Source organism: Alexandromys fortis, unplaced genomic scaffold (assembly GCF_014885135.2).
Source record: "Alexandromys fortis isolate MF-2015 unplaced genomic scaffold, M_Fortis_MF-2015_v1.1 scaffold_13, whole genome shotgun sequence".
Lineage (NCBI taxonomy): Eukaryota > Metazoa > Chordata > Mammalia > Rodentia > Cricetidae > Alexandromys > Alexandromys fortis.
Window position 1 is genome coordinate 13008859 of NW_026067908.1, and position 24081 is coordinate 13032939.

Sequence of the window (24081 nt, forward strand, 5' to 3'; positions counted from 1 at the left end):
CTGGAAGTGGCACAGACAGGAAGGAGGGGCCACAGCAAGTGGTCTGCTACAAAGCTGAGGGTAAGACTAGGGAATTGGAATTTGCAGGCAGGAAGGAGAGTGAAAATCATGTATGTGATTCCTGGCCAGCATGGCAAGGTTCCCAAGAGGGACCATCTCTGGGTGATAGCTGGGTGAAACAAAGGAAGACTATAGGAGAGAATCTGCCTAGTTACCTGGGAGTCTGTTGTGTCCTTTTCAAATTCAGATTTTAATGCATAGATTTCAGATTTCATTACTTTATTTAAAGCATCTTTCCTTCAGAATTTTTTAGATTTTTTTTACCAGATGCTTGATATATCAACAATTTCCCTTCTACAGAACTTTGCCAGAGTGAAAATGCAAGTAACAATGTCACTGTCCTCTTTGGTGGGTACATCTCAGAATTTTAATGAAGAATTCTTAAGACGCTCTCTAAAAACTATTTTGACATATGCTGAAGAAGATCTAGAGTTGAGGGAAACAACATTTCCTGATCAGGTGAGAAATGCTACTATCTATATTTTTAATTCGCAGTAAAACTGCTGAATAGGTACTTTCCAGATTCTTAAATAGTGGTTTTTACTGGAGTATTGTACTTCTTTCCATGGTAACCTAGAGAAGACTGTTTCATAAAACTGTCTTTCGTGTGTGTGTGTGTGTGTGTGCGCGCGCGCGCACATGGGTAAGTGATCTGTGTCTGTGTGCATATATGTGTTCATACATGGGAAGCTCCAAAGGTCAAGATTAGATGTTAGCTCCCTGAACCTGGAGCTCACTAGTTTGGCTAGGATGACTGACCAGTGAGGCGCAACGATCCTCCTGTGTTTACCTCCCTCTGCACTGGAATTATGCCAGTCACCACGCCTTGTGCTGGGGACAAGCTCAAGTTCTCATGCTTGTGTGGAGAGTGCTATTCCAACTGAACCATCTCCACAGACCCTTGTCTTTAAAGTTGTTCATATGGTTGCCGTTTAATTCTGCTCATTTGTAACAGGACAGTGGACTCAGGCAGACTAGACAGTGATGACACACTCCTGCCTGATAGTCCAGTGCTGGTCTGCTTTTAATAAAACCAATTCCACCCAGCTACCCTGTCAGACAGGAGGGAGTTTCCTCGTGTTCTCGCAGTCCTCATTTTCCTGCCTCAGCCCCTGCTCACAGCACCGTGTGCAGTGGGAAAGTCTAGTCTACTGCAGAATGCAGAGCGTATGCCCTCCCTTCGTCACACCCATGTTTTCACTATAACTTGTGTTTCAAATTCTAGAAGCTTCTCTGAAGTGGTTCACAAACTCATTTAATCAATGACAAAATTAATGAGTAACAAAAGAATTTTTCATATGATCTCTACCACAGGTCCAAGATCTGGTTTTTAATCTCCATATGATCCTTTCTGACACTGTTAAAATGAAGGAACACCAGGAGGATCCCGAAATGCTGATTGATCTCATGTACAGGTAGCCTTCCTGTGACTCACTCATTCTTTCCGCTATGGGATTAGTAAGTCACCTGGGAAATGTTTGACGAGAACAAATCTGCAAAAAGTATTGAAGTGACCTTCTAATGTTAATTAAATGGTCAACTGCAATTTTACTTTTTTATGTATGTGTGTAGGTATTTTGCCTGCATGTATGTCTGTGACCATGTATATGTGTGATGTCTGCAGAGGCTGGGAGAATGTTTTTTTGTTTTGTTTTGAGGCAACTTTTAAATATTTTCTGTCACTGCTCTTAAACTGTTCTGTTTGGACCGGAGAGATGCTTCAACAGTTGAGAATACTTGTTACTCTTCCAAAGGACTCAGGTTCAGTTTCCAGCGCCCATGTGACAGATCAGAACCATCTACAGCTGCAGAGCATAGACATACATGAAGGCAAAACACCCATACACATAAAGTAAAAGTTAAAAACTGACTTCAGTTTGCTTGTATGTTATGATTTTGCAGTACAGGGGATTAAAGGTAGAGCCTCATAAGTACAGAATGCTTGTCTAAAGAAAGAAAGAATTTTTAATAAATAAATTTGGTATCTTAGATCTTGACCTTCTTAGAAAATCCCCAAACCCACATTTTAAATATAAAAAACAATCTTTTCAGAAAATACAGTATGTGAATGTTTAATGTAACACAAATTGTCATAATTTCAAATTATGATTGTTTAAAAATAGTGTTTCTAGGTACAGATTTTGAGAATCTTGTTATTCTCATTGTATCTTGATAGACACAGCAGCAAAATCGGGATTTTCCTTTCTATGTGGCCCTCTTTTTCACATTTTTACCCATCATAAGAAACACATGTAAAAGCATTCTCTGCAGACAGAGATGATGTGATGGAGCTCCCTTATATATCTTCTAATTTTCCTTATAGATTATGTGAAATTATCTTATTTTAGATTTAAATATGATAGTTTTCTGAGCAGCCAGGTTTTAATGTAGCATGTCTCTTTACCCCAACCCAAAGCAGTAGTGCCCATTTTAAGTGTCACAGTGATTCTTTCCGTATTCTGTGACATTTCCAGCCACTGAAACACTTACTGTGGCAGGTTTGTGCCGTAGCAGGAACTTGTCTGGTAAACTGCTCAACTCTCTGATTAGAATTGCCAAGGGCTACCAGACCTCTCCAGACCTGCGACTGACCTGGCTTCAGAACATGGCTGGAAAACACTCTGAACGAAGCAATCACGCTGAAGCTGCCCAGTGCCTGGTCCACTCAGCAGCACTGGTCGCTGAATATCTGAGCATGCTGGAGGACCGGAAATACCTTCCTGTTGGCTGTGTAACATTCCAGGTAGGAATTTGTTGTGTGTGTGTGTGTGTGCGCGCGCGATCAAGGTAAATCCTTTAACCTGGTCCTGTGGACTCCTTGAGTTTGTAAGGAAAGCAGGAAGGAGGTAGGTCAGTGGCCAGCACAGTGAGCGGTGCCGATCCTCTTGTTCTGTGTCTGTTCTGAGAATTTAGTCAGAACTTCATGGTACCAGGCATGCACTCTACCCGGGCTGCATCTCCAGCCTATTAAAGAGGACTTAGTTTTTATTTATTTATTTATTTTTTTCAAGACAGTGTCTCTCTATGTAGCCCTGACTATCCTGGAACTTACTCTACAGACCAGGCTGGCCTTGAAGTCAGAGATCCACCTGCTTCCTCCTGAGTGCCGAGATTAAAGGCGTGCACCACCGCCACCCAAGAGGGCTTGGTTTTAAACTGGAAGCTGAAATTAGAGCTTCAGTCCTTGGTCCTCTTAGCTGCTGAGCTTGAGCTGTTTCTTTTCTTTCTCACAAATTAAAAGAGAGAGAGTGTGTTCATTCACGATGTGCCAGGACACCACCTGTGCGGGTCAGACATCAGTCTTTCTCACATGTTTTTTGGGGGAAGTTATCTAGCAATAATTGTAATTTTATTATCTTAAAATAGAGCGTGGTGTAGAGATTTCTGTTTCCCATTGTGAAGGTGTGCACAGGGGCTGAATCCAGGGTCCCACACAGCTGAATGGGCTTCCCCCAGCTTCTTTTCTTTAACTTTAGTGAATAGTTAAATCTAACCATCAGTTATTTCCCTATGTACATTTTTCATGTTAGGAAAGTAGTTCATTGCAAAAATCTTTTCATTATTTTTCCCTAGAATATTTCATCTAATGTGTTAGAAGAATCTGCTGTCTCAGATGATGTGGTGTCTCCAGACGAAGAAGGTATTTGCTCCGGAAAGTACTTTACTGAGTCTGGGCTCGTGGGGTTACTGGAACAAGCCGCCGCTTCCTTCTCTATGGTAGGTGACTGACCCATAAATGGCATGTATGGCAGTGTTCTCTGCCTTGCGACCTTGCCTTTCCTTTGAGAGCTTTTGCTCCACGTGTTTTTAAGAACTCCCCATCCAGATCTGTTACTGCTGCTCTTTGTATCTTAATGGTGTGTGGCTTGCCCCAGCATTTTCATTGGCTTGTTTCTGAACCAGGCCAATCTGGGTTAATCTGCAGCAGTTATTTTCTTTGTTTATAAAATATTTTCTGAAACCTTTAAATTGAAAAAGAAGAAAATAAAACTTCTTTGAGGTTTTTAAGTTCCATTAAGAGTAGACCAACATGACTTTGCAGCATTTCTGCCAGAGGAATTGGAGGTTTCCCTTCCGTCGAGCTGTGCTTGTAGAGCGGTCCTCCCTAGGGAGGTTTTGGAGGACTGGCTCTCGCCCCTCAGAGTGCATCCTGCATCCCTTACCGGCCAGTCTTTGTTCCCTCCCATCTGTATGTGAAGAATTGAAGCTGTCAAGGGGAGCCCAGACAGGACGTTTATAGAAGGAACATAGCCTAACCTTCTTGAGCCTCTTTGATCAAGTCCCTACTTCCATTGATTTTACTGCTTAGTGTTCAGTGTCCCAGCACCAAGGTTCAGGAGACTATAAGGTTCATGGAAGGGTAAGGGCAAAGCTTGAGATGATGTGCATAGCTGCCCTTCTTCCCTGGAATTAGATTTCTTCTCTAGGCCTTGAACCTGTCCTGCAGTGTATTGTTCAGTGCATCAAGTGCAGTCTGCACTCCACACTTAACAGCCGTGTTAGTTCAGGTATCAGTTGTTCAGTCTGTTTATGTCTTGCTTTCCTTGACTGTTAAACACATCTAATAGTAATTTGTACTGCAGGTTAGCATGAGGAAGGAGTAAGTCAGTTCATAGAGAGAGTGTGTGTGTTCATTGCTTTAGTCAGTGCTAGTCCACTGGCGTCATTACCATCTTTAGTGTTATTGTCCTTAGAACCAATGTATTAAGTATAATAATTTTCAAGCTCTTAAAAATATTTTCCAGACTTCAGTCCTTTCAAAAATGTCTTTTCTCTAAGGAACGTGACCATCCCATGCTAGCCTAAAACTGAAGAGAACTAGGTGGGGGGCATGGGGCAAGGTTTTGTTTGTTTGTTTTGTTTTGTTTTTGCTATTAACAGACTAATTTAGTGAATTTTATCTGTGTATCTGTATATGTATATAATTTCAATCATCCAAAGAAGTACATTTAGATTAAAGACTAGTGGTCTGTTGTGCAGAAATTTTTTTGCTAACACATATTATTAATGTGTTAATAATTGATTGTTAATTGATTCTTTTTAATTTAACTAAAATGTTAACTTATTAAGATAATTTGCAGAGTATTTTACTTATGCTAAATTTATTTCCCTATTGAAGCTACATTATTGCTTCAAGGTCCTCCTGTGATCAGTTCTGAAGTGTGTATGACTCGCACTCTTACAGAAAGCACGTTTGCTGAGCTGGGAAGCCCTGGGAAAGCTGCTGTCTCCATAACTACAGTGTAGTCTGCTACGGGCCAGAGCGCAGAGCAGTGCGAGTGCTCGGAACCTCACACTGCCTTAAAGTGTTTCAAGACTTTTCCATGAGTTTCTAGTAAGCAGCTTCCTGTGCCAGCTTACAATTTTCAAAAAGCAAATGATTTAGGTTTTCCCAGAGGCCACAGGTTATCTGATTGTAAGAGAATCGGGGATCTGTGACCAGTGTAATAATTGAATTGGTTCTCAGGAGTGTCTATGCACACATGTTTACCTTAGTGACGTCATTATAGGCTAACCAGGAACAGGTGATTCACCAATGGAAGTATTCATATGTATATATAGTTATAAACACATACCCACTTGAGTCCTTCCAGATGAAAGGATACATTACATAAAATTGGTTTTTAAGCTTTAGTACAATTAAAAATTAGACCTCTTGGAAAAGCTTCAGTGGTGTTATCTTTAAAAGTACAGTGAATTTACAAATTGTAATGACTCTTCTCATTGATCTAAAAAAAAAAGCAGCATCTCACAGACATTATTTCTATAGGCTGGCATGTACGAAGCAGTTAATGAGGTTTACAAAGTACTCATTCCTATTCATGAAGCTAATCGGGATGCAAAGAAGCTCTCCACAATCCATGGTAAACTTCAGGAAGCATTCAGCAAAATCGTTCATCAGGTAACAGTCCCAACTTCTCGCTTTATTATTACGGGGGGAGGGGGGGTCAAGAAACCTTAACACTGCCTGGTGCTCTTGTCTAGCCAGATCCCATGAAATGACCGTTTTACTTGGGCTAAAAGAAGGTTCCTAGCCAAGCTAAGCCCAGATTCATTAACACACAATGAGTGAATTGACCTAAAGTGGTTATGACTATTAGAGACTTCCCAAATGACTCCCCCCCAACTTTTGAATTATTACCATCTAGCAGTGTTTCATGATCTTACTTTATTTTCTGTAATACATTGTAGATTATAATTATGGACCTGATATTTAAATTAATATCTGTTTCTTTGTTGCCAAAAAGCTTTTATGTATAAATTAACTTTTTGTTGAGTGATGTGAAATTCTAACGAAATCTTGGTATCTTTTACTGCTGTGGCTATGTCTGTTTCTCCTACATGTGCACTGTTACCCATAGTGTATTTCTAACATGAAAATAATGAACAAAAAAAAGTTCTTGTGTAATTTGTAAAGTGATTTCAGTACTTTACTTCACTGTGTAGGCCACATTATCACCAAAATTAGAATCAAATTAAACTTCCTTAGAAAGTGAAATTAGTGGCTGGCACTTCTGACCGAGTCATTGGCCCACTGAAATTTTCCTGTTGGCCTCCTCCCTTGCAGTGATCTGCTTCCCTCTCAGCCCCGCCCTCCACAGGGCAGTGGAGCAGTGACCACCCCCTCCTGCAGGCAGCACTGCAGCTGCTGCTCTGTCTACCAGCTCGACCTCAGTGGCCAAGCAGTTAGAGATGAGTTGACAGAATCTGAAAGTAAACTAGGCTGCTCCTGGTAAGCCAGGACTCTATTGTAATCTTATCAGATATTGAAGTTGCAAAAGATTACTTAGGTTTCATGATGATAATAGGTATTTTTAAATAATTATGTACATATACAAGGAACTTCATCTGCCTTGAGAGCTCTTTGATACAAATTATGTGTTTGGTCTGAAACTAGTGGTTTTTCCAGAAAGTTCCATCCATTTGATTGAGTTCCTGGCATTTGGCAAAATTGCAGTGCATGTCCTGTTTAACCTGGATATTTCAGTGGACTGAAATAAGAGATCTGAGTTAGACAGAGAAAGAACAAGCGGTATATTAGGTTCTCGTTCCCTGAAATGTGTCCTTCCACTTAAAAAATACTTTCACTTTTAAGATGTCTTTTCAAAGGTAAATTTTGGATATTGAGTTTTAAACAAATAGGTTATAAAATTTCTGTCTGTCTTAAATGAAGGAATGTTTGCTGTTTGAAATATTTTGTTATCCTCTGTGGTAAGGAATTTGTGGTATGGTACCATGTAACTGAACTTCCTTTGGCCTTTTTTTCTTCTGAACAGTTTTTTATGACTTGCCCTTTTTTTTTTACTTTTTATTACACAGAGTACTGGCTGGGAGGTAGGTAATGTTTTAGTTAGTTAAAGACACTAATAGATGGATTGGACCAGATTTCTTATGCCAATGCTTTGCCCACATGTGCTAGCTGTGGGCATTCTGTTGCTGTCTGCTTATCAACTGAATTCATTAACCAAAGAAATTTTGTTAAATACTGTAAGTTATTCTAAGACCTTCCTGCTGTAGAGGTTCAGGCAGTGCATGGAAGCCTTACACTAATGAGATTCTTTGGTAAATGAGCCACTGTTGTCACTTGAGTTTGTTTTTATCCTTTGGCGCATTTCCTCATCCACACTTAAACACGAATTTCCTTTAACCATGTTGTTTCACTCATTTACAGAGGTCGATTTGTATGATATTGCTCAGAGGTATGAACAGAAAATTGTGTATTTTGTTTGATGCCATCCGTTAGCAGACATACTATTTTCTATGTCTATGTGAAGAGAAAAGTCATTTGTCTGTTAAACTGGGCATCCTGTCAGTAAAGATGGAGGCCAACTCTGGTGATAACTGAAATGTGGGCAGAGAATAGGCATCTTGAATTGAAGAAATTGTGTTTAATTTGATCATGAGTCACTTTGCCTTGTATGTAGCCCACCCCGACCCTCACCCCTGGAAAGAAATCCATTTTGGTCACTTAAATTTAGTTAGGAAAGCAAGATAAAGACATTGAGAAAATGTAAATTTGACTTCATATTCTTATAGTTTATTACTATATAATAAAGACTACATGTACTTCCTTTTATATAGTAGTTAAATTTAGAAAAGTTAAATATAAACTAAATATTATCTGAAATTACCATGGAGAACTGATTATAGTAATTTTTCATCTTTCTGTAAAGGGAGAATACTATAAATTATGCCCTAATAGTGAATAAGGTCTATTTGGGCTAGGTGTGTTGGGAAGATTTTGGCTTTGCCTCTCGGCTTGTCATTAGACCTGTGTTGCCTGAATAGCTAGGCTTCTCTGTTTGGTTCCTTTACAGTCCTTATTTGGGAACAATAGAAAACCGTAGAGACCAATGTGACTACTGGATGTCATTCTATTTCTGAAAAAGCGCTTACCCTCTGCTTATCTTTTCATGAGCTGGTACTTGTAAATCTATGTCCATTCTCCAGATTAAATGTGCCTGCCCTTATTTATGTTTAAAATAGAATCTTTCATTTTGTGGCTTCATCTAGACATAAGCAGAGTCTTGCCACGGCTGTCTTCCAGGGATAAAGTTCCTCATGGATATTCTAGCATGATATAGAATTAACTGAAAACTAGACATAAAAATTAAGAATATATTAAAACCTCTGAGCAGTTTTTTACAAGTCTGCTTGATGCTAAATCGACCCCTGGACAATATTCTTTCCACTGGTTGAGATTAATCCCATTCTCCCATCATGTCACTGCATGGTAAAAGCTGCACAGACCGCGTTTCCTCGTTTGCATTCCTGTCACTGCCTTTACGGATCTTCAGCTTCATAGCATCTGAATTTGTTGCACGTGTGGTTTTGTTTGTTTGTTTGGTTTGGTTTTGTTTTTTTTTTTTTTTTTTTTTTTTGCTATCCCTTGTTAAACTTAAGTGGATGCTTGTGTTTTAAAAATGTGTTTGCTGCCATTTGCTGCTTAAATGTTTTGAAATTCCCCTAATTAAAATGCTTTCTGTTTTCTCTCTCTTGCCCCTGGTTGCTGGCCTCCTCCCTACTTTTACTATTGTCTATTGTGGTAAGTTCCTACCTTGTGAATCTTTTCCTGTTTGACTCTGACAGCTCTTCATTTTTCCTAAAACTGTTTCTTAGCTAATTTCTTAGTATTCTCATACAGCTCTCATTGGATCAATACCTAGTAAGGACAACTTATATATTGTAGAAGGTTTCTTGATTCTGCAATGTTCCTCATTTTACATTCTGTTCTTGATTCGGAGAAATTATGTGACTTCGCAAAGCTTTTTGGAGGGGCAGAGAGAGAGAGAGAGAGAGAGAGAGAGAGAGAGAGAATGTGTGTGTGCGTGTGTGTGTGTGTGTAAGAAAACCCTCAGTCATGATATTTAGCAGTTTACTGAAGTATTTATAAATAGATGATACATTGTGACAAACTCTCCAGAGCTGCCAGTGTTGACTACTGCATTTTGTTCCTCTGTATCTGTTTGCTATTTGCTTTTATATTTATTATTGTTTATCATTTCCCCCCAAAGCCTGTTTGTTGTACTTGGCATAATAGGAAATAAATCATTTCCTATGGTGTGCTTAAATTATGTTTAAAAGAAAATGTTTCATTTCTGTATGAAATGTCATGACCATTTCACATTTTGTGCGCATCCATTTATTTTTAAAAGATGCATTTGCTCATTTGCCAAATAGTTATCAGTCTGTTTGATGAGATCCACCTCTGGAAGCTCATATTTAAAAAAAAAAAAACTCTCTTCAAATATTGATAACATAGTCACATGACATTTCCTCTATTCAAAAATTATCACAGCCTATTTATTTAAATACCATATCCTATTCCATGTAGCTTTTAGAATCCAGAACTGTTAGAGAAAATAAAGTTACTTTATAAGGATAACTCCTGATGTATTACCAAACAGAGCTGTCCCCTAACCTTTGACATAAAGGCATCTGAAGTGATTCCCTTAACTTATTACTAAATTGGATGAACATCATAAATTTCAGTTAATGCTTTGGTTGTTGTGTGCTCAGAAACACTGGCTACATACAGTTTTGGCTTTTACACTAATGTTGAGTTAAATATTGTAATTCATCCAAATAAATCAAATGAATGCAGAATTAGAAACAGCCAATTAAAATGAGAGGAGATGAATGAACACTGGAAGGTTTTATCCCCTTTTCCCTCTCTGTCTCTCTCTCTGAGGATGGAACGTAAAAGTCCTTGGAGGTAGTTGAGTGGGGGATGTGTGACACTTTACAAGAGAGGAAATATGGGTATAAAGCATGCATGGGTCTTTACCTCAGGACCATGTGCTATTTTGGCTGAGGGGGCAGGGAGTGAGAGGGAGTGCTTTGTGCAGTTGGTGCCTCCCTGGTAGTAGACCTTAAGGTGGATCTAGTGAGAACATGCCAAACCATTTTGTTTTGCTTCCTCTGCTGGCGTTGACATCAGCAAACTGTAGGTGATATTGAATATGGCATCTTCTGGGGGGATGGGGATATGTAATGGTCGTAATTTAACCTCTGATAAGAAACTGGCTAGGCTATATCTGAGAAAAGTATGTCTGTTAAGCTACCACTTGACCTTTACATTGGATTGTACAAGAAAGATCTGCAAAATATAAAAAAAAAAAAAAAAAAACAGGTATGGCAGGGCCAGGTGGTGGTGGAGCACGTCTTTGATCCCAGCACTCGGGAGGCAGAGACAGGTAGATCTCTGTGAGTTTGAGGCCAGTCTGGTCTACAAGAGCTAGTTCTAGGACAGCCAGGGCTGTTACACAGAGAAACCCTGTCTCAAAAACAAAACAAAACAAAACAGACACACACAAACAGGCGTGGTAGAGGATGGCACTGTAACATGAAGGAAGATAAACAGAGAAGGGGAGGTAATCCTGTAGTCAGTTACTCAGCAGACGTGTTTATAATCCCAGGACCTAGGAGGCTAAGGTAGGAAGACGGGGTTCAGGGCCAGTCTTCGCTACATAGAAAGTTCCAGGCTATCCTGGATTACAAGAAACACTGTTTTAAAACCAGAAAAAAAGAGTTAAAAATAAATTGAATTACTCAGAGAAATTCACAAGAGTTCTTAAGAAAATCACCAGAGAAGTGACGACAGCTGAAGGTCGTCCTCATGTGTGGGCGTTTGTACTCTGGTATGGACTATGTAGGGGCCTGGATTTTGGTGTCCCATAACATGCCGGAGTTTAACTTTTGCTCCATCCCTTTCTACAGTGTGATCATAGGAAGGTTGTTACTCTCTCACGCTCTTTTTTTTTCTTTCTTTCTTTCTTTTTTTTTTTTGGTTTCTTTTTTTTTTCATCTGTAAGATTAAAAAAATAGTGGTACTAATTACAGAATTCTGCTAAATATTGATGTAATACAAGTAGGCTGGGCATACTGTTGTGTGCCTGTAACTTCAGCATTCTGGTAGCCAGCATAGGCTACAAAAACTAGAAATGAAAAGGAAGTTGATATAATGCATATAGAGTGTTTACAACATAGTAAATACTCAGAAACTGCTGGAGATCACTTTTTATTGTTGCTGTGTTAATGTCATTGTTTTTACCATTACTGTCACTTGAAATATGTTGGTTTGGTTGTTGATATAATGGGGTCAGACCCATAGACTTCATGAATTCTAACGAATGCTGGACTATCCCCCAGCTCCTGTTGAAATCTTCACATAAGAGTTAGGCTAACAGGCCAGGTGCAGTGGCATGTTCCTATAATCCCAGCTATTCCAGAGTAGGGGGCGAGATGGTTACAGTTTGAGGCTAGCCTGGAAATTTTAGTAAGGCCTTGTCTCAAGATAGAAAACCGAAAGGAAAACAAGGCTGAGATGTCATTCATTAGTAGAGGGCTTGCCTAAAGCCCCAGGATCAATCCCCATGTGCCCCTCCCCGTCCGCTCAAAAAAAAAATTAGGTTAATAAAATGCTTCATGTATTATGTTTCCAAGTGGAAATCGTGGCTAGAAGAATCTGATAAATGGTCTTTAAGAAGAATAGACCTAACAGAAGGGAAAGGAGATGACCACTATATAAGATACTGCTGTGCCTGTATGGAAATCAGCTAGCATAGTGGAAACCACTGGATGAAGATAAACAATGCTCCAGGAATGGTGTCATAGTGGAAATATACCACTACTCAACAGAAGGTTGCTTCTTTAGTAAAGAAAACAAAACTAGAACAGACGTAAAATGTGTTTGACTTGGGAGCTAATTTTCTTTGCTGGTGCGTAGCTTCATCACCCACAGAGTCAAGAAAGTCCTGAGTAAAATGCTTAGGAAGAATATGCTATGTGTAGTGTGGAAGTGATCTGAAATTCAGAATAAATTCTGAACAGGAAAGGAAAGAGTGATAAATTGCAGGAAAGTAATTCAAAACAAAAGCAAGTATCAAAACTGAAAAGAAAATTAGTTGAATGTGTTTTACTGAAGATGAAGCTTTGATAAACTGGATACAGTCAGTGAGCTCTAAATTGGAATATGGTTGCTTGGATTATTGGCCTTTCTCTGTCTGTCCTCACCCTCTACACCACACACATACGCGCATGCGTACACACACACACACACACACACACACACACACACACACACACAGAGTCCAGGAACTCCTTGTTATTTCTCTGATGCTCCTGTCTCCTGTTCTCATTGCCTCTGCTCCACCCACATTGTTCTCCATCTTGTTTTTCAACCCAGATAGACTTTTGTCTCAGAGCCTTTGGCTGCAGTAAACTTCCCCCAAGAAATCTATGTGACTAGTTAGCATCTCTCCCCTCAGTCGTCACCTGCTTGGCGAGAGACATCCCTCTCAGCCTTGGGTGAATTCGTGTGTCATAATGCCTTACGTGCCTTAGGCATTCAGTACTCAAATGGACGCTTTCCATCACATCACATATACCCTATTTTATGGCAGGATCTGCTTTTTTCTTCTCTGTCTACTGGAATGTCCCCTCTTTTTTTTTTTACTTTTTTTTTTTTTAAGCCTTGTGGATGACTGGAGCCTTAACTGTGATTTGGCTTCAACAAGATTAATCTTTCATTCTTGACACTACTCCATTAGTTTATACCAATTTATATTGTAATTATTTGATTTCATATTTTATTATTTTGAGGAACAAGTCTTATTTTTATTCTGTTAGAGAAGATTAATGATAGCTAACATAATAATATCAATATGAAAAGTATTTTAAAAGAGGTAGTTAAGTTCTAGTCCGATCCAGGGTCCAGACTAGTAAGACAGTGAGCTCCTGGGTCCCTTCACCAACAGGTCACATCACAATGTTCTGTCTGTTCTGGGATGTCACTAGAAAGATCAATAAAATGGAAGCAAGAAAGTAATCCTTATTATACAAAGGTTGAGAATTGGAAAGTTTAGCTAAGGGAAGCAAGTCCTAATTACTGTCTTTAAATAGTATTAAAGATTTAGAATAACATTTTAAACTGGAAACATTTTGAGCCACATAACTAGAATAGAATATTCTAGTATTTTTAGTTTTAAGAAGTGAGAATTATTTATGTATGAGACATGGTTTGAAAATGAATCATATATTTTGTATATAGTTATCTTGGATGTTTTGTTTATATTCCATGCAATGTCTTCTTGCTTTGATTGTGTCAAGGTATATTATTGGTGGTTCTAATAAAAATTTTCATAAAATTTATTTAATTCATCCAGACATTTCATTTACTATAAGAATCAATTAATATTCATGTTAAATTCAAATGAAGTAACTGAAGAAAATTTTTGTTAGAAATTTCATTTCTTTAGCACCAAAGATATTTTTCTGAGTATGGCTGAGAATATGAGGTTATCATTGTACTTTTCCTCATGTGAGGATTATAAAACTGATAAATTAGGACCCAAGTTTCTCATTTTGATTAATTACTTATATTTGTTATTCAATTTTTAAATGTATTTGCCATCTGGTCTCTTTTGTAAAGCAAAAGTAAATACAAAACAAGTTAGGCTTAAAGAAAATTCAGAGGAACTTAATGCTTTATGTGGTTTAAAAGTAGGGGTCACTGTAAAATTCTTCTGAAACAGTTTAGAACTGTGTGGGAAAAATCCAGATGTTATTCTTATTGAAAGAATTGGTTCTCCCTGAGTTTGTAAGAATCGTGCAGGTTTCTGTCCTTGAACCTGCTAGCAGTGTGTGGTTGATGTTAAGTCATATGACAGCAGTGTGTGCTTCTGAGATGTCAGAAGCAGGATAGTGATTCTTATCATAAAAAGATCAAAAATTGGGAATTTAGTGAGTGCCTTTGGCAGTCTTGAAAATAACAAGTCATCTCAAAATGTTATTATTGCCTTGCACTCACATTTTTTCCTTTCTATTCCACTTTTCCTCTTCCCTATACGTTCACTCAGCAGAATGGCACTGATGAAGTGATTTTTACGTTAATACTTCTGAAGGACTTGGCACCTCACTGATTTTGTACTGTGTGCCAGATGCTCTCCTTGGCTCCTTTAATATACGCAAAGGGACTATGAGAAGGATAGTGTTGACTTAAAAATATATTAGTGTTGTTTTATTTAACTTGGTGTGCTTTCCTATTAAGGCTCAATAAAGAAAATAAATTAATGTAGCCCAACTGTATCAACTTAAAAGCAAAGACCATTTTGTTTTATTTGGTAAAAAAATAAACAGAAAAAGAAACTAATTTGCATAACCATTGTTAGAAATAATGAAGAAAAATCATTTTCTTTGTTTTTACTCTCAATGAAAAAAAAACAATTTAGAGTTAACTTTTTACAGTGTTTTGAAAATTTTACAATATAACAATCTAAGCATGATGTAAAAAACAAAAAGGTTTTATATTAAATTTTCTCATTTTCCTAAACCTAGGATGGTAAGCGGATGTTTGGCACCTATTTCCGTGTTGGTTTTTATGGAACCAAGTTCGGGGATTTGGATGAACAGGAGTTTGTGTACAAGGAGCCTGCAATAACCAAACTCGCAGAGATTTCTCACAGATTGGAGGTGAATGCTGGTGCTTCACGAATATCATTTTATATTTCTACAATGAATAGACTTTCATATCCAGTTTTTAATTATTAAATAAGCCAGATAAAAGACTTGTATGGTATATAAGAATTTTTGAGAGGTAAACTTAACACCTTTTCAAAGCCTTCTATTCTTTTATGACAACAGTAAATTGTTATTAGCTATACTTTTGAGGCTTTATTTTCACACAAATTTTCTAAGCTACTTTATCCTTCAGAATTACTCCAGAGTTTGTCTACACTTACAAAAGAGACAAGATATTAAGTAGCTGTATGTGATGTGTTTGAAAGCAGAGGTCCAGGAAATCGCTTACTCGAGTGTAACCATCCAGTGAGATGTCTTCCAAGATTCCCGCTGTGGTCACGCCTGGAAACCCTCATAGAATCCCTTCTGGAGAGCTCCTTCCTTCTAGATGACCGCTGTGTTCATTGAGTTAACACATCTTTCCTTTCCAGTTGCTCCTCTGACCCTTCTTTTACTGTTCCAAGTGTGGCTTGTGCCTCGAGTCTATTAGTGTCACCCAGGAGATTGCTTCAAATGTAGAATCCTAGCTCCCACCTCAGACTAAATCAGAGTCTACATTTTGACAGGATCTCCGAGAGACTTGTGTGTACAGAGCAGCTTGGGAAACAGGCCTCTCGGCTTTGTTTCTCTTCTCTGCTGGTCTTGATCCTTACAGCCCACTTTACTCTGCGTAGTTTTCATAATCTGGCTCAAACTATGACTTTTTATCTTTTATGAATTAGGTAAGTCTTGAGAAATTTTGAGACCACATTTCCCAAACTTTATCATACGAAGCCCCTTTGTGGGAGGTGTGGGGCTAATGTGTGGAGAGCTCCTGAGTGGCTGGACTCACAGGTCACCTTCTTCCTTCATTGGCTTAGTTTTCCTTCTGAAGAGCCATGACCACTGCCCAAGCTGCGGCTCAGTCTTGTTTCTTTTGATGACCCCTTGTAAAAACCTGAGTTTTTATTGAAGAAAAAATTCTTTGACTGTTATTTAATTGTATAGATGGAAATGATATAGTTAGAACAAAACTTGCCAAATCTCCCAGTCTTGCTGAGGCATCTCCCTCCAGGACCTACTCTGGTTTACTAATCCTAGGAAATTCATGTAAAAGATTACCTTCTCTTCATTACAGGGATTTTATGGAGAAAGATTTGGAGAGGATGTGGTTGAAGTCATCAAGGACTCTAATCCTGTAGACAAGTGTAAATTAGATCCTAACAAGGTAAGTTGATCAGACTGTAATAATGTGTAGTTGTGTCTCTGAAGGTCTCCACGTGGTTTTGCTTGACATCTACTAAGTGACAGATTACTGTTAGTGAATAAGGACCTTTCTCTTTTTCAGGCATACATTCAGATTACCTATGTGGAGCCATTCTTTGACACCTATGAGATGAAGGACAGAATCACTTATTTTGACAAGAATTATAACCTCCGCCGGTTCATGTACTGTACACCCTTCACTTTAGATGGCCGTGCCCATGGGGAACTTCATGAACAGTTCAAACGGAAGACCATTCTGACAACGTCTCATGCCTTTCCTTACATTAAAACAAGGGTCAATGTCACTCACAAAGAAGAGGTAAGTCCACAACTGAGGAAAAGGGATTCATGCAATTAGTATATACACACTGTGAATTAGCATGTGGTTTTAGCAGAAAATATGCCCCATCCACTTTACATAATAGAATTTTACCATTATTATTCATTAATTTTTGGCTATCTTCTGAGTCCCTAATTCATTATCAGTTTGGTTTTGGTTTTTCTTTCGGATTTATTGGTTTTTTTTTTGTTTGTTTTGTTTTGTTTTTAGGTTTAGATTTTGTTTTGAAAGCTTATAATGGGTCCCATTTCTTCTGATTTTATTATTTAAAGCTCATTAGGTAGTTTTAGTCAGTATATTGACCTGATTGCTACTGCTTTACTTTACTCAGATAATCTTAACACCAATTGAAGTTGCTATCGAAGACATGCAGAAAAAGACACAGGAATTGGCATTTGCAACACATCAGGATCCAGCAGACCCGAAAATGCTTCAGATGGTCCTCCAGGGGTCTGTAGGCACAACTGTGAACCAGGTTGGTGTTTCTTGCTGGATGTGTGCATTTTAACTTACACACTGGACTTGGAGTAATAGTGTCATGTTTACAGAATAACAAAATCATATCAAGTGGATTAGTCACAAGGTACGAAGTACAAATGGAGGTAAACTGAAAAACAGAAGTTTAATAGCATCTCATTACGATTTTCTTATCTGCCTTCTCCACTGCCTATGCTTATATCTATTATATTGTAGGAATCTGATCATGTAAAATATTCTTTGCTAGACAGTTGTGGGGACACACCTTTAATCACACACTGGAGAGGCTGAGGCAGACAGATCTCTGTGAGTTCAAGGCCAGCCTGGTCTCTGGAGCAAGTTCCAGTCCAGGCTACATAATGAGTCCCTGTCTCATAAAGCAAAATCTTCCCCTAAAAAATATACATGATTCAAAAAAGACTCATTCCAGAGCTGTGTTGAATACATGTAAATCTCTGCTCTCTTAAATTCTTTTTTTTTAAAGATTTATTTATTTATTATGTATACAGTATTCTGTCTGCATGTACGCCTGCAGGCCAGAAGAGGGCACTAGACCCCATTACAGATGGTTGTGAGCCACCATGCGGTTGCTGGGAATTGAACTCAGGACCTTTGGAAGAACAGACAGTGCTCTTAACCACTGAGCCATCTCTCCAGCCCCCTCTCTTAAATTCTTGATGGTGTTTCCTTGTCCTGGTCTTCTCCACAATGAATTCTATGGAATAAATAATGTGGAACTATTTTGGAAAATGTAATAACATTTACATATAAGATACCACTGTTATTTTATCACACATGTTGGAAGCCATTATGATATTCCTATAGTTGGTTTGCTCAAATCATCTTGCTCATAACTTTAGGCCTGGCCCCAATCTTAAAGAATATCCCCAGTTAGGAGCATCAGGAAAAGCTTTAGTCAGGTTTTTCATATGTCTTAACCACTTTTTGGATTAAAGAACAATGCTGAAAAATGCTCTATTGTACAACTGAAATAAGACCTTTGTGCCCCTAACATATATGTGATGTTTGTTTTCTCTCTTTAAATTATTTACAAGATCATCTTGCTTAATTTACTATATCAAGAGTAACCTTTGTAAGGCTGAGGGAAGTTGGAAGTTGTTTTCTAAAATCAACTGCAATAACCAGTGGATTGGGAGATACATTGAAATTTGTGCATCCAGAATAATTAAAAACAAAAATACAAGGCAAAGTGTATTCATGAAGTCAGTAGTCAACCTTCAAAATCCTATTCATTTCTTTGAAGGATGAACCATTAAGAAATTAATCTAGGGCTGGTGAGATGGCTCAGTGAGTAAGAGCACTTGGTGTTCTTCCAGAGGTCCCTAGTTTGATTCCCCCAGCACCCACATGGCAGCTCACAACTGTCTCCTAACTCCAGTTCCAGGACATCCAGTGCCGCCTTCTGGTTTCAGTGGGCCCTACATATGTACATATATACATACATACATACATACATACATATATACAAACACACATACACATACATGCATGCACAATATCCATACACATAAAATAGTAAAATTTGAGAGAGAGAGAGAGAGAGAGAGAGAGAGAGAGAGAGAGAGAGAGAGAGAGAGAGAGAGAGAGAAATCTAATTGTAGGAAAACCTGAAGTAGTAGCTGTCCCTGAAGAGTCGTAAAAGACATGCATGTATTCAGTGTAAATGTAGCCCTGTCATTGCCATGGCCCTGTGGGTAATCTCCATAACTCTAAAGAATAAAAACACTTCATTATTCCCTTTTATTTTTCAGGGACCTCTGGAGGTTGCCCAGGTCTTCCTGTCTGAAATACCTGGTGACCCAAAGCTCTTCAGACATCACAACAAGCTGCGTCTTTGCTTCAAAGACTTTACTAAAAGGTAATTGAGGCTTGTTGCATAAAGAACTTCAAATTAAGAGTGGCCAGTACCAAAATTTAAGATAAGAGCCACAAGGAACTGTTGAAAAGAGAAACTAGGAATTTGTTCCCTGTGATGAGCAATCTGCATGGCATTTATTATTCTTTACTAGCATCCACTTGCACCCTTTCATACCCAACTCTGACATTGAAGGCTGCTGTTTATGCCAAAACAATTAGTATTATTCTTCAGTGTGTAGCACCAGTTTCCCTCCCTCAAAAAACTGGAGGAAAAATATGTTGAAATACTAACCTTATCAGTGTATTTATGTCCTTTCTCAGGTCACTTAGTCTTTGTGATCTTCAGTTTCCTAACAAATGAAAGATAATGTAATCTCCCTCTCACAGAGAGGTTTACAGACTGTGTTAAATAATGCACGGGTGTCACAGGACTCAGCATGTCACTGTTCTGGTCACTGTGACTTATTGCACAATATAAGATGAGCAAGGGGAAGAACACATGTCTAGAGCTCAGAGGACCCTCTGCCAGTGCATTCCTCCAGCAGTAAACTAGCAGAGTGTTGGTGATGGCATACTAAACTGGCAGGAGGAAGGCATATAGTAACAAAATATCTGGAACAGCAAACCCCTCTCCAGATCCAGATTCCCAGAGGCCAGCCAAAAATCAGCATTGTAATGAGACCTTCTAAGGACAGCAACTTTGGTGTATAATCTTAACTTCCCCCAGCACAGAATCAACCTAAAAGCATTGCTAGACTAATATTTGGCACATAATAGGTATTCAATAAATATTAGAATTTGTAACAATAGGGAAAAGTCTTTATCAACTCATTACTTAATTCCTAATTTTTATTTATTAATAATATGATCACAAAAGAAAGAATGATTAATATAACTTGGCATTGTTAGGAAAGATTCCACACGTTTTATGTGGACCTTGAAGAATTAATTCTAGGTTTTAGACATTAAAAAAGTAAAAGAATATACCAAATAGGAAAAAGCATGAACCATCTTCAGTATCTGTGTAAGAATGGTCAGTAATGCAGTGATGCTGAAACCGCAGAAGCCATGGGGTAAGGGCCTGAGAAACACCTGGGAAGCACTAAAGGTCAGACTAAAGAGTACCATGGGCTGTAGCTGCAGCTCAGTGGAAGAGTACTTCCCTAGCACATCCAAGGTACTTGATTAATCCCCCACACTACCGAAGGTTTCTGAAAGAGCCACTGGACAATTGTGACTTGAGTTCCAGCTAACAAAGCATCAGAGCTTGAGCCAGAGAACCCTGTATCGTACTTTCTAACATGGTTTATTTTATCAAATCGTTTATTGAATGTGTTTATTAAATTATAAATAATTTATGAACTGTAGACAAAAGTTTCTGTCCCACCTGGTCCCACATCCATTTAGTCCAAAGAAACACACAGAGGCTTATATTAATTATAAACTGTTTGGCCTATTAGCTCAGGCTTATTATTAACTAGCTCTTACAACTTAAATCAACCCATAATTCTTATCTAAATTAAGCTAGGTATGTTTTCTCAGTGACGCATTCTCATCTGCTTCCTCTGTGTCTGTGTGGCAACTGCATCTCTCTGCCTTTCTCTTCCCAGAATTCTCTGAGTTTGGTCACCCATCTATACGTTCTGCCTGGCTACTGGCCAATCAGCATTTTATTAAACCAATATGAGTGACAAATCTTTACAGTGTATAAAAGCATTATCCCACAGCACTGGATATTGGTTTTTATCATCAGTAAATGTGGATGGTGCTGCCACTTCCCTTTTCATTGCATTAGCTTTACAGAACTCTCAGTTCCTTTCACCTGAGCTTTACAGACACCCAAAATAAAAACTTAAAAAGCTTCATCTGGGGTCTGGGGAACACAGCTCAGCTGGTAAGAGTGTCTGTGTATGTAGCATGCATGGAGTCCTTCTAGGCTTGATCCCTAGGACTACATAAAACATTTAAGCATACAGCTATAATTAATCTCAGAATTTAAGAGGTACATCCAGGAGAATTAGAGGTTCAGGCATCTTTTATCTGGCAAGACTTTTATGAGGCCAGACTGGACTGAACCAGACTCTGTCACAGAAACAAAACAAACTTAATCAGTTCTATGAAATTTTGTGATTTTTAAACGTAAATTTGTTTTTAACTGATACATTGATATGGTTTGATCCATGAATCACTACATCATATATGTGTATATATATATGTATGTATATATATGTATATATATATCCTCAGACACTTAACCATTTCTTAGTAGCAAAAATATTCAAAATCTTTTCTTCTAACTTTTTAGGATATAGTATAGCACACTGTTGTCTTTGGTTACCCTAATTTGTAATAGCATACCACGGTGTCTCACTTCAGTCTGATGTAGCTAAGCATCCTTTGCCAGTCTCTCTGCCCATTGTCCCATCCTTCTCCCCAACTTCTGGTAACCACTGTTCTAGTCCCAACTTCTTTGGGAATCACATTTTTAGATTACACATGTATAATACCTGTCTTCCTGAGCTAGACTTATTTCATTCTGTACAATATCTGTTTTCTTATGTGTTGTTGTGAATAAGACTTGATTTTAAAGCCGGGTGGTGGTGGCACACGCCTTTAATCCCAGCACTTGGGAGGCAGAGGCAGGCGGATCTCTGTGAGTTCCAGGACAGGCTCCAAAACCACAGAGAAACCCTGTCTCGAAAAACAAAAAAAAAAAAAAAAAAAAAAAGACTCGATTTTAAGGCTAAAATGTATTCCATTATATATATGTACCATGCTTGTATATTTGTATATGCATGCAAAGAGAAACCTAAAGTTGAAATTGGGTGACCTCCTCCAGCATTTTCTACCTTATATTTTGAAAGTCTCTTCCTGAGCAAACTAGATTGACTGGCTAGTGAGCTCCATGCCTCCTCCTGTCTGCTCTCTCCTCTCCACCCATCCACCACTGAGATTAATTTGTATATGGAACTCCACACCTGGCTCCTCATCATTGTTGTGGTTTTGGTTTTTCTATGTGTGCTAGGGGATTGGGCTCAGGTCTTCATGCTTAGACAGCCACCTCCCCAGCTCCCCCCTTTTTATTATTAAATTTGTTCTTTGAAAGTTTCATACATTTATGTAATACATTCTTAAGTCTCTCACCCTCTACCTCTCTCATCTCCTGCCCACCTGTTAACCCTCTTCATCATTTGATAGACGGCTGGCGTAGGCTGTTCCAACTCCTTGGCTATTGTGAATCATGCTGCAGTAAAGGAAGTGGGGGTGGGTTATAAATGTCTTTTTGCCTAACACACTGAGTATTTCTCTTGCGGGTAGACCTGGTTATGGGTTGTTCTGCCATTTGGTAGTTCTGTTTTGTTTTTTAGGCTTCTTTTTATGTGTACAGGTGTCTTACCTATGTGTGCCTGTGTTGTCATGATTGTGTCTGGCGCCTGCAGAGGCCGGAAGAGGGGGTTACATGCACTAGAGTTACAGATGATTGTGAGCCACCATGTGTGTGCTCTAGTCAAACTATTTTTGCCCATATGTAGGTTGTTCCTTCACTCTGTTGATTATTTCCTGAATTTGCTATAAGAGCTTTATTTAGTTCTATGTATCCTATAATGTAATCATTTGGCTAGATGGCCTCATGGGATTGATCTTAGAAAATAGCAGGAAACATATTTACATGAACATATGACCTGTGCCACTTCCTGGAAGATGTACATATTTCATACTTAGGAAATTCACAGATTGCTAGCATTAATTTCATTATTTAGGAGGTTTAAAACAACAAAATAAATCCTGCTGTCTTTGGGCCAGATGATCATGGGATAATACAGGTTTCTATGGGTCATTGGAATTTAATAATCGATGATCAGATAACTTTTTGCTTGCTATTGTTTTAAGATGTTTTATCAGGACTGCAATTGTAAACAGTTATCTTTTTGGATATACTTAGTTTGCTTTTTCTTTTTTGGTACTTGGTGTAAAAGGCAGGATCTCATACGAAGAAGGCATGTCCAGGACTCCTGAGCTGCATCCTAACACTAGAGAGACTTACATCAGAGGAATGAATTCTTGTAGTCAACACGACTTCTTATGTGGTATTGTCAGGACAGAGAAGTTTCTCCTTTTCGATTATAAAAAAAGGCCAAAAGTTTTTAAATGCTACATAATATAAACCTTGGAGAAAAAGTTACATAGCTAGTTGGTACCACATAGCTATAAGTCACTTGGAGGCTGAAACAGGGGGATAGCTGTGTGTTTGAAGGTATCCTGAGTTATACAATGAAGTCTACTCCACTTGGGCCTCAGGTTGAAAACTTGTTTTGAAGAAAAAGGGTGGGGAGTTGGGGGAAGAAAGAATTAGAGTCAATACTCTTATTTTTTTGGTTTTTCGAGACAAGGTTTCTCAGTATAACAACTCACTTTGTAGACCAGACTGGCCTCAAACTCACAGAGATCTGCCTGCCTCTGCCTCACAAGTACTTGGATTGAAGGTGTGCACCACCATGCCTGCCATGCCTTTTTTTCTTTTTTCTGTTAGCTGTGTGTTTCTACTAACACACACACACACACACACACACACACACACACACAAAATATCATAGTTCACAGTTTAAATATAATCTTAAACTATATTTCAGTTAAAATTAGAACCATTATTTAAATGGTGATATTCATCAATTTAACTGATTTGATATTGTTTTCCTCAGTTTGAATTTAAATGTGATGTAATTTATAGCACAGTGGGTCTTCTTTCTTTTGTTGAATTAAAATTTCCATCATGAAATCACTGAGCCAAAATCAACATTTTTATTGGCTCTTAATATAGTATACACCCCAACTGTCTCAGCACTAATAATGCCATGAATGCCAGCACTCTAGTCTCAGCCCCCAGCTTTATTAAAACCCTATAAATAGGGTGTCTGTCTCTTGCTGATCAATTTTCATGACACTTCAATCTGTTCTTAATTACTAAAAATAATACCGTCTATGTACTTCTTTTGGTCTGAGGTTCTCTTTTAAAATTTATCTTCATTAATCTTGAATTAAAATAATCTGTTTCTATACTC

General features: G+C 38.4%; 1 protein-coding gene across 6 annotated transcripts in view; it reads left to right on the forward strand.

Annotated features, from left to right (window-relative positions):
* Dock7 (dedicator of cytokinesis 7) overlaps positions 1-24081 on the forward strand; it is a 185533-nt gene that overhangs the window by 156495 nt on the left and 4957 nt on the right. For 3 of the 6 annotated variants that reach the window (XM_050136364.1, XM_050136367.1, XM_050136369.1), the window contains 11 exons: positions 361-519; positions 1375-1475; positions 2611-2803; positions 3634-3777; positions 5831-5962; positions 7381-7395; positions 14908-15033; positions 16199-16288; positions 16409-16645; positions 16998-17141; positions 18916-19022. In XM_050136364.1, coding sequence (XP_049992321.1) covers positions 361-519; positions 1375-1475; positions 2611-2803; positions 3634-3777; positions 5831-5962; positions 7381-7395; positions 14908-15033; positions 16199-16288; positions 16409-16645; positions 16998-17141; positions 18916-19022 — 1448 coding nt within the window. Of the gene's footprint in view, positions 1-360; positions 520-1374; positions 1476-2610; positions 2804-3633; positions 3778-5830; positions 5963-7380; positions 7396-9111; positions 11264-14898; positions 15034-16198; positions 16289-16408; positions 16646-16997; positions 17142-18915; positions 19023-24081 lie in introns of those variants that run through there. The other 3 variants (XM_050136365.1, XM_050136368.1, XM_050136370.1) reach the window with 2 other exon arrangements.